Genomic DNA, 10,090 nt, shown 5'->3' on the forward strand with positions numbered 1-10,090 from the left:
GCCAACGCACGGACGCGCCCGGGCCCGGCGCTCACCTGGGCGCGCTCCCGCAGCGTGCCGCCCGCGGGCAGGAAAACACCGCTCTCCCGCGGCAGGGTGGCGGGGGTTGGGCAGGGCCGCAGGAAGGTGAAGTCGCTCCGCTCGGAGCCCGGGGAGAAGCAGGTGCTGTAGCGGGACGGGGAGTCGGTGGGTCGCAGCGTGACCTCCATGTACTTAAGGGTGCCGTCGGAGCTGAGCTGGAGCTTGGGGCTGGAGTGCTTGCAGAAGTCCCGGGAGGGCGACTCGCTGAGCCAGCAGCAGCAGTAGGGCGAGACGGCGGCACGGCCCTTGCGCCGGAGGCACCGGGCGGCCAGGAGGGTGACGGTGGCCAGTGCCACCGTGCTGACGGCTGCCAGCGCGATGATCAGGTAGAAGGTCAGGTCCGGCTTGTCCTTGGCRCCAGCCAGGAAATCCTGAGGCTTGAAGCTCTCCTCCAGGGCTGCCTCCTCCAGGGCCACAGTGATGGTGGCAGTGGTGGAGAGCGGTGGCTCACCGTTGTCCGTCACCTGGACAACGAGCTGCTGCACTGCCATRTCGCTGTCCTGGAAGGCACGCGCTGTCCGCACCTCCCCGGTGTACAGCGACACGTGGAACAAGGAGGGGTCAGTGGACTGCGGCAACAGCCGRTAAGAGAGCCAGGCGTTGTGCCCAGCATCCGCATCCACTGCTGTCACCTTGGCCACCAGGTAGCCCGGTGGGGCAGACAGCGGGACCCTCTGGGGTGCCAGCACATCGCTGTCACTGGCAGGGTGCAGGATGGTGGGGGGATGGTCATTCTGGTCCAGCACAAAGATGTAGACGGTAACATTGGCATAGAGAGGGGGGGACCCCGAGTCCCGCACGACCACGGAGACCGGCAGAACCTGCAGCAGCTCGAAGTCGAAGGTGCGCTGAGCATAGAGATTGCCATTGTCAGGGTTGATGTGGACGAAGGAAGAGATGGGGGCATCCTGCACTTGGCCACTCTCTATGGTGTAAACAAGCCGGGAATTATCCCYGTCGTCGGGATCTGAGGCAGAGACGGTGCACAGCAGGGAGCCAGGCGGGTTGTTCTCCTGGAGAAAGGCATCGTAGGAGGGCTGCGAGAAGCGTGGGGGGTTGTCATTCACATCAGATATATTGAGGAGCAGTGTGAGTGTGGTGGTGAGGGCAGGAGAACCGCCATCCTGGGCGATCAGCTCCACTGCATACTGTGAGGTAGAYTCTCGGTCCAGGCTCTTCTGGGTGACCAGGGAGAAGTGGTTCTGAAGGGACCTGATGGCAAAAGGCACATCGGGGGAGATCTCCAAGCTCACTTCCCCGTTGGCCCCCGAGTCCCGGTCCCGTACRTTGAAGAGCCCCACAACAGTCTCCGGGGGGGTGTCTTCTGGCACCGGATTCAACAGGGAGGTGAGCAGCACCTCCGGGGGGTTGTCATTGGCATCCTCCACTTGCACCTGCAGTACACAATTGCCCTCCATCTCTGGGACCCCGCCATCGTGAGCTCGCAGATAGATCTCATAGAAACGTGATTCCTCAAAGTCCAGGGCCCCACTCACCCGGACCTCACCAGTGTGGGGATCCAGGGTAAAGAGCCTCCGTACCGAGTCGGAGGTGTGAACCCCGAAGGAGTACTGTGTCTCCCCATTGGGACCCTCGTCRGGGTCAGACGCATTGACCCGGAGGAGCACAGCCCCCACAGGGGTGTTTTCCGGGACTTTCACCTTGTATGTGGTGCGGTCAAAGATGGGCGCGTTGTCATTGACATCCAGGACCTGGACCGTTATCTCTGCTGTGCCCGAGCGGGCTGGGCTTCCCCCATCCACGGCCGTCAGCACCAGCTGCAGTTCTGGCTGCTCTTCCCGGTCCAGGGCACGCTCCAGCACGAGCTCCGGGAAGAGTTTGCCATCCGGCTGCTGCTTGACGTCCAGGGAGAAGTGGGAGTTGGGGCTCAGCCGGTAGGAGCTCACAGCATTAGTGCCCACATCGGGGTCCTGCGCGCTCTCCAGGGGGAAGCGCGCGGCCACCGTGGCAGACTCGGCGATGCGCAGGGTGCGGTGAGCAGTGGGGAAGCTCGGGGAGTTGTCATTCAGATCCAGGATCTCCACTTCCAGGCGGAAGAGCTGCAGGGGGTTCTCTGCCACCACCTGCACCGACAGCACGCAGCTGGCAGCTGCTCCGCACAGACGCTCGCGGTCCAGCCGCTGGCTCACCACCAGCGTGCCGCTGTCCAGGCGCACGGCGAAGTAGCGCAAGCTCTCCTCCGAGCCCAGGCGCAGCCTGCGACCTGGCAGCTCCTCCACCTTCAAGCCCAGGTCCCGGGCCACGTTCCCCACCACGGTTCCCAACTCTGACTCCTCAACCACCGAGTAGTGGATCTGCCCGGAGACCCAGCCCCAGCCGCAGAGCAAAAACAAACTCAGTACTTGCCATTTCCAGGCGGGTCGCTGGAGGCTGACACTCTCCATGTCCGTGCGCATCCGGCCCGGGACACAGCAGGTACTGAGGAACTGCGAATAAATCCCTGAGTCTCTCTTGCACGGCTTAGAAAACAGCTCCGGGGCTCCGGCAGGCTGCAGCTCCAACTGTCAGCCTCCAAGCAGAGGGGGTGGGCTGGGGGAGGGGAACTGAATCACAGCCCCAGCGCGGAGGTGGGAGGGGGGAGAGAAGCAGATTTCCCCCCCTCTCTTCAGATCAGCGCCCAATTGGCCGAGAGCTCCATCCCCTCTCGGCCAGCAGTGGCTCCGGAGGTGCGGGAAGCAGGGGCCTGAGCCGGCAACAGCGGGGCTGCCACCCCCGGCCTCCCCTCTGCCAGCCTGACTCACTTGCTCCGACAGCTCGCTTTGCGTTCACAGGGAAACTGCACGTCCTGGCAGCCTGGAAGCTTAGGTACAAGCCCTCCCTGTGTGCTCCCCCTTCCACAATGGTGGCTTCACATCGTGCCCACAGACAAAGGGCAGCTGTCATGAGCGCAGGCCAAAGGACTTTTCATGCCCGATGAAAAGGTGCTTGTTAGAGCCCCGAGGTGCCAGGGGCTCTTCTCTCACCCCTCTTCTCCCCCTCTGCTACTGCTTTGGCCGCTGCTTGCACCCCATGATTGCCTCTCTGAGTGAGGAATTGCTGCCACCAGTACCACCACCAGCCAGGAGACCTCGCACTGGGACAGGGATGCCCACTCCGGGCAGCCCACCCGTGGGAGTGGGAGGCTGGAGGTGGGAAAGCAAAGGCAGGTGAGCCATTCAAAGCTGCAATAAATTGCTCCCAATGCACACCTGACTGGAAGCCACTTCCTTGCCCTRGGGCAAGGAAGGGGTCAGTCTTCACAGTGCCCAAATCACGCTGTGCAAACACACAGAGCCACACAATAAGGCCACTAGATCACCCCTGGATTACAACACCAGGTCAGGATGTCAGACTGGGAAAGCCTGAGCCTCCCACCTGGCAGACACACAAACTGATATTCTGTGGCAGACACAGCTTTGCAGTCAGTCTCCTGAGGGCAAAAGCAGGGGTCTCAGCCTCCCCAGGCAGGAGCAAGCAGTAATTTCCTGCTCTCCCTGTCCCAGATGATGCTGGCAAGCTGCAGGGAGTTARCTCAGTTCACATCCCTGCAGAAGCCTTGTGCAGTCATAGAATCATAGAATTATCTGGGTTAGAAGGAACCTTAGAGATCATCTCATTCTGACCTCTTGCTGTGGGCAGGGACACCTTTCACTAGACCAGATTGCTCAGAGCTCAATGCAGCCTGGCCTTGAACACTTCCAGATATGGGGCAATCACAGTTGCCCTGGGCAACCTGTGCCAGAGCCTCACCTCCCTCACAGGGAAGAATTTTTATACCTATTATGTAATCTAAACCTTCTCTCTGTCAKTTTGAAACCATTCCCTCAGTCCTGTCACGACATGCTTTTATAAATAGTCCCTCTCCATCTTCTGTCCTTGGTGCACTGAGGGCCACCCTGCCCCTCCCTCGGGTGCACACAGACCCCGAGGGGTTTCGGTCTGTTGTGGTGTGACGGAGAGGGGACCCTGCTCCTGCCCGGGATCCTGCCTGTCCCCACCACCTGGGTACCAAAGGGACCTGGGGAATAGGACAGAGCGGCTGAGGACACCCATGCCCGGCACGGTGGACGGCGACAGGGACACCCTCCCTCTGGCGAGGACGGAGATGCTGAAGGTGCTGCAGCCCAGGGTCCTCCCTCTCCCGTCTGCAGCACCTCTCTGCCCATTCTAAGAGCCGCGAGGCGGGACCACCCTGCTGCCAATCAGGGASAGACACAGCAAAGAACCTCATGAATGGTAAAAACACTGCCCGGGTCCCACCTCCTGCCGGCTCCGGGGAACGGAGAAAGCATTCTTAAAGAGACAATGCACAAAAACACTAGACAAGGGATTCCCCAGCACACAGAGACCAATTCCTGCTTGCACACACTCATTCCCCCAGGGCTTCTGACGGTGCCACCCGCAGTGAGCCGTCACAGTAACCTTGAGGGAATGTGCCCCGTCCCATCCCAGGCAGGGCCCTGGGCAGTACAGCTGGGTGACAGGCCTTTCTGCTGGAAATTCAGGGTGCTGAACCCCTGGGAATGGGTTGGGTGCTGCTGCAGTGCCTCAGCAGAAGCTCCCTGCAAAGCCCACACAGTCTGGGACAATCCACGCAGTGTCCCGAGATGGCTCGGACACCAAGGAGCAGGAGCAAGGGCTTTACACGGGGGATCCTGCTGCTGCTTGGGTCCRTCACAGCCTGTGATGTCCCCGTGTGACAAAGCAGGAAGGGTGTGGGGTGTCTAGGATGGAGAAGGAGACATTCCCCATTCCACAGGGTCAACGCTCACCTCGTGGAAAGGCACCAAGCCAGACAACCCAGGGATCACTGGAGATCCTGCAGGGTAGGATCCCTCATGGCAGGACATGCCACCTGCTACAGACACTGCCAACARCTTTCCAGGGCATCCGTTTTGGGCACTGGCTGTGCCCTGCAGAGCAAAGAGGTGTAAAGCCTTTGCAGGCTTGACCCGGTCCACTGTCACCACAAATACTGAAAATCCGGGGCCCAATGCCAGCCCAGATGACTTCTCACTGCCAGTGCTTTTCCAGTGCAGTACTGGGGAGTAGGGGGGAATCATGGCTAGGGCTCAGGCTTACTGCCCTCCTTCCTTCTCCATTCTCATATAATTTACTGCCCTCACCCCCAGAGGCATCTTGTCAGGACATTTTGGTGGAGGGGACATCCTTGTCCCCAGCCATAGCACAGCCCACACAATGCAGAGGAACACTTGCTCCTGCAGCTGCTGCAGCCATTCTCACCTGCCACAAATCAGAAGTGCTGAGTCTGAGAAGTGACGCAAGCAGGGGGAAAAAAAAGGCATAAAATAATTCTGAGAGGTTTCTGCCTCCGCCTGCGATTTGGCCACACTGAGCAGGCGGCACACGCAGCCTCACACCCATGAACAGCTTCCGCTGCACCTCACTTCCTTCTGCTCTGAGGAACCGGTAGCTCCTACTCACTGCCTCCCAGGAAGGACAAATTACCAGCACCAATGACCTTGGAAATCCACCAGATCCACACCCCCTTCCACTGGATCCACTACCTGACCTCACCTATGAAGAYTGAAGCATTCCTGTAATTGAAAGCTTTCAAATTAAGCTGCACAATTCCTATCGAGGAAGAAGCACAGGAGATGCTGCCATGCGCAAATGCCTTCCTGCCTGCAGTTTGTTCAGTCAGGACATCAGACATCACCCAGAGACAGCATATTAAAAATCATGCAGAACTTGTAATAGGATTTTTGAAAAACRTCTCAGTGGAGAACTCAGCACCCTGCTCAGAGCCAAAGTCCAGCTCAGCAGAGCCCTGCAAGCAACTGAGGCAGTCTGCAATCCCACCCCCTCCCCCAGAGCGAACATCATCACAGAACCTCCACAGAAACAAAACCGGAACCATTCAGGAGTCAAACATGAAGAGCGGCACAGATGGGAAGGACAGCTCTGTGACCACAGTCTGTCAAACAGCGGAACCAGCATCATCCTTCAGCTCTGCATGCTACACGGTGAGAGGTGACACGCCCAGCTCCCAGCCCCATCTGCACCACCACCTCTTCAGCCCCCACCAAGTCACGACGCACAGAGATTTTGTTTCCCTGCAGTGCGAGTGCTCCCCTCGGCTCTCCTTTTGCAATGGGAAGGAAATACCATTAACAACAAACTTTGTGCCAAGGATTAACAAGTGGTTTCAAGCTGACCTCAGCCTCCACCGGTTACTCATGCAAGGCGTACCCAAAAGTGCATCCAAAAGACGTACGTTTGCCAGCGTGAGCAGACTGACTCACTTGATCCTGCTCACCACAGTGCAAGTGTCAGCAGCCCTCAGGACAGCTCATTTGACTCCAAAGAACACCTGTTCAGCTGCAGCTGAACTCTTTAGGGGCATGGCGCTACTGGATATCCCTCCCAGCCCCAACACATGACCGCACGCGTACGGCACAAATGAACCGTGGCTCTGCCCAGTGCCAGGACATGCCAAGGAAGGAGCTACATTACCTCAGCAGGTGTGGTGAGCCGGCTGGTGGTGCCCACAATCTGGTGGTACAGCCCTGGCTCACCATTCCTTATGGTGCCCTGGCGGCTCCCCAAGGGGCTGGARGTGAAAGGCTTTTTACACAGGAGATCACTCTGGCGAGAGTCCGTGGTGAGATAGACCTGGTGGTAGAAGTTGGGGGGTGTGAAGCCACCCCGCACGGCATCAATGTGGTGGAAGGGGCCTGGTGTCCTGTATGTGGTACTCCTGGAGCTGTTGTACAGCTCCTTTGACTGCCTCCACTTGTAGCACTTGAAGATACCCACGGAYAACATGGTGATGAAGAAGGCTGCTGACACCAAAATCACAGCCAGGATGAGATAGAAAGTCACATGTCTCCTGGGATCATTGGCAGGTGCCACATCAGTGAGGTCAGTGAGCACCTCCTTGACCATCTCGGCCACAGAGATGGAAACAGTGGCACTGGTGGACAGCACAGGCTCCCCATGGTCTTTCAGCAGGATGACTAAGGTGTGCTCGGGAGCATCATCCTCGCGGAGCTGGCGGGCCGTGAAGATCTCCCCATTGTGCAGCCCAACTGAGAAGAGGCTGGGGTCAGTGGCTTGCAAGAGGGTGTAGGAGATCCAGGCATTGTACCCTGCATCCGCATCCACCGCCACCACCTTGGTGACCATGTGGCCGGCAGGAGTGCCCGGTGCCACCACATCAGTGTAGGTGGCGTTGGTGTTGGGGTGAGGGTACAGCACCATTGGGGCATTGTCATTGAGGTCAGTGACAAACACACTGACTGAGACATTAGTGGCCAGAGGTGGAAAGCCACCATCCTGGACCTGCACCATCATGGTGAACTCCACCCGGTCCTCATGGTCCAGGGAGGTGAGCAGGTAGAGGGTGCCATTCTCCCGGTTGATGGAGAAGAGGTGGCCAAAAGTGGGGTCACCCTGCAAAAGGGTATAGGAGAGGTGGGCGTTGCGCCCGAGGTCTGGATCTGTGGCGCTCACATTAAGGATGGGAATGCCGGGTATATTGTTCTCCTGAACATAGACATCATACGAGTCCTGGGACGACTTGGGCGCGTTGTCATTGACATCTGACACCTGCACCAGGATGTGTTTTACTGCAGACAAGGGTGGTGAGCCCGAGTCCCTGGCTGTGATCGTGATGTTATACTCTGCTGCCTTTTCCCGGTCCAGAGGTCCTTCTGTTTTCAGTGTGTAGTAATTTTTGAGGGAGGAGCTGAGCATGAACGGGATCCCAGGGGAAATAAAACAGTTCACCTGGCCGTTGTCGTGGGAGTCCGAGTCTGTGACACTCAGCAGAGCTACGACCGTCCCCGGGGCTGCATCTTCAGGCACAGGGCTGTACACAGAAGTCACTGTCACCTCTGGAGCATTGTCATTCACATCCACGACTTCCACCAGCACTTTGCAATGAGCCACTCCAGGAACGGCTCCCTTGTCTTTAGCCTGTAAGTAAATCTCGTACAACTTTGTTTCCTCATAGTCCAGCTGTCCCTTGACCCTCAGCTCCCCTGTGGCTGAGTCCAGAGCAAAGAGTTCTCGTACCTTGGCGGGGGTGTGGCTGCTGAAGGARTAGACGATGTCTCCATTGGGCCCATCATCCAGATCGTAGGCACTGATCCTGGCGACCAGGGTACCGCTGGGCGTGTTCTCCCTCACACTCGCTTTATAGGTGGACTGGTTGAAGACCGGGGCATTATCGTTRGCATCTACAACATCAATGTGGATCTGCACATGGGCTGACCGTGGCGGGCTGCCTCCATCCAGCGCAGTCAAGACCAAATTCAGCTCCCTTTGCTCCTCCCTGTCCAGCTCCTTCTCGAGCACCAGTTCCGCGTACTTGCTGCCATCCACCCTCGTCTTCACGTCGAGCGCAAAGTTCGGGTTGGCGCTGAGCTGGTAGGTCTGCAAAGAGTTAACTCCCACATCGGAGTCTTGCGCGCTCTCTAGCGGGAAGCGCGCTCCGGCAGCCACCGACTCACTGATTTCCAGCCTCGCCTGGCTGCTGGGAAAAACCGGGTCGTTGTCATTGATGTCCTGGATCTCTACGGTGCCGCTGTACAGCTCGAGCGGGTTTTCCACCACGATCTCAAAGCTGAGGGAGCAGGGAGAGAGCGCGCCGCAGAGCTCCTCCCGGTCTATCCTCTCGTTCACCAGCAGCGCCCCGCTCGTCAGATCCACCCCGAAGTACTTCTTGTTGCCGCCGGACACCACCCGCAATCGGCGTCCCGGCAGCCGCCCGAGGTCCAGCTCCAGGTCGGCTACCACATTCCCCACCGTGGAGCCTCTCCGCGCCTCCTCGGGAATCGCATAGCGAATCGCGGCGGAAACCCAGTCGGAAAGGCTGAACAAAAGCAAGAGTCTCAGTACCTGCCCCGTCGTCACCCCGCGGCTCCTTACAGCAACGCCGTTCATCGCACAGGACGGCCGCGCTCTCCGCTTCGCCCCCCCGCCCCGGCTAGAAACTCTCAGCTCGCCCCGTCATGCCGCTGCCCAGCGGCCCCGGGAAGCGGCGGCGGCGGCGGGGAGCCGGGCATTGCTCGGCGGGCTCGGCGGTGACTCACTCCCAGAGTCTCTCTGAGACTGTCTGCGCCTCATCCCGGCTCCGAGCGGGGCCGGGCCGCCAGTTCCCCCCGCTCCATCATTGGCCGACAGCGGCACACACAGTCCCGTCCAATAACTGCACAGAGCGCAGGGCGCGGAGCCCCGCCGCCGCCGAGCCCCGCCGGAGGGAGAGCGGCGACCTCGGCCCGAGGACAGCGGGGCTCGGAGCGGGCACAACCCGAAARGAGAGCACAGCCCTGCGAGGAGAGAAGCCCCGCTAAAAGAACAGCCGGGCGGGGAGAGCGATGGCAGAGTCAGGGTAGATCGGGCACGGCGATTGCTTGTGCGGGAAGGAAGGTGTAAAAGTTGACAGAGATAGTGACGCCAAAAGGGGTGATACGGAGCCGTAGGGTGTTTGGGGCGGGGGKTGTGTCCCGGTGTGTCTCGTTGGATGGGACAGCGAGAGTAAGAAGAGGAGGTAGAGCGGGCGGGAGGATGAGTGGGGAGGGTCGTCCACGGTAAAGAGGGTGCTGGGGAGAGCCAGCACCGGCACTACGCGCCAGCGCCCAGTATCTCTCAGGACCTTCAGGGTGCCGGTCCTCCCACCCAAATCCTTGGCCAGCCCCTTCCTGGAGGGAAGCTCCTTCCAAAGCGTCGCGACGCCGCCGCTCAGTGTGCCACCAAAGCAGCGTCGCCGGCAAAGCGACACTGATTTCGTGCTGCCGRGTTAGGAGCAGCTCCTCCGGCCGCAGCAGAATCTCGCCGCGAGGCGGCTCCCGCCGCAGGATTTCCAGGAGCACCTCCCCTCCTACGGGATCGCCACTGCCGCGGCTGTACCAGCAGACACCTTCCCCGACAGATCGCAGAAATATTTGATTTGATACGGCCTCCTACTCTAGCTGTCTCCCARCTTGCTCCCCGGTACTTTTTTCCCCCAGCCAGCGGCAGGGAAATCACGCTCTGCTGCATG

General features: G+C 59.5%; 1 protein-coding gene across 1 annotated transcript in view; it reads right to left on the reverse strand.

The window, feature by feature from the left end:
* LOC130585197 (uncharacterized) overlaps nucleotides 1-9,636 on the reverse strand; it is a 37,660-nt gene extending 28,024 nt beyond the window's left edge. The window contains exons 1-2 of the mRNA XM_057385581.1: nucleotides 6,559-9,636; nucleotides 36-2,603 (exon numbers count right to left, since the gene is read on the reverse strand). Coding sequence (XP_057241564.1) covers nucleotides 36-2,603; nucleotides 6,559-8,991 — 5,001 coding nt within the window. The 5' untranslated portion in view covers nucleotides 8,992-9,636. The remainder of the gene's footprint in view (nucleotides 1-35; nucleotides 2,604-6,558) is intronic.
* Nucleotides 9,637-10,090: the final 454 nt, after the last annotated feature.

Source organism: Malurus melanocephalus, unplaced genomic scaffold (genome assembly GCF_030028575.1).
Source record: "Malurus melanocephalus ecotype Western Australia unplaced genomic scaffold, MMel_1.1 scaffold_845, whole genome shotgun sequence".
NCBI classification, from domain to species: Eukaryota; Metazoa; Chordata; class Aves; order Passeriformes; family Maluridae; genus Malurus; species Malurus melanocephalus.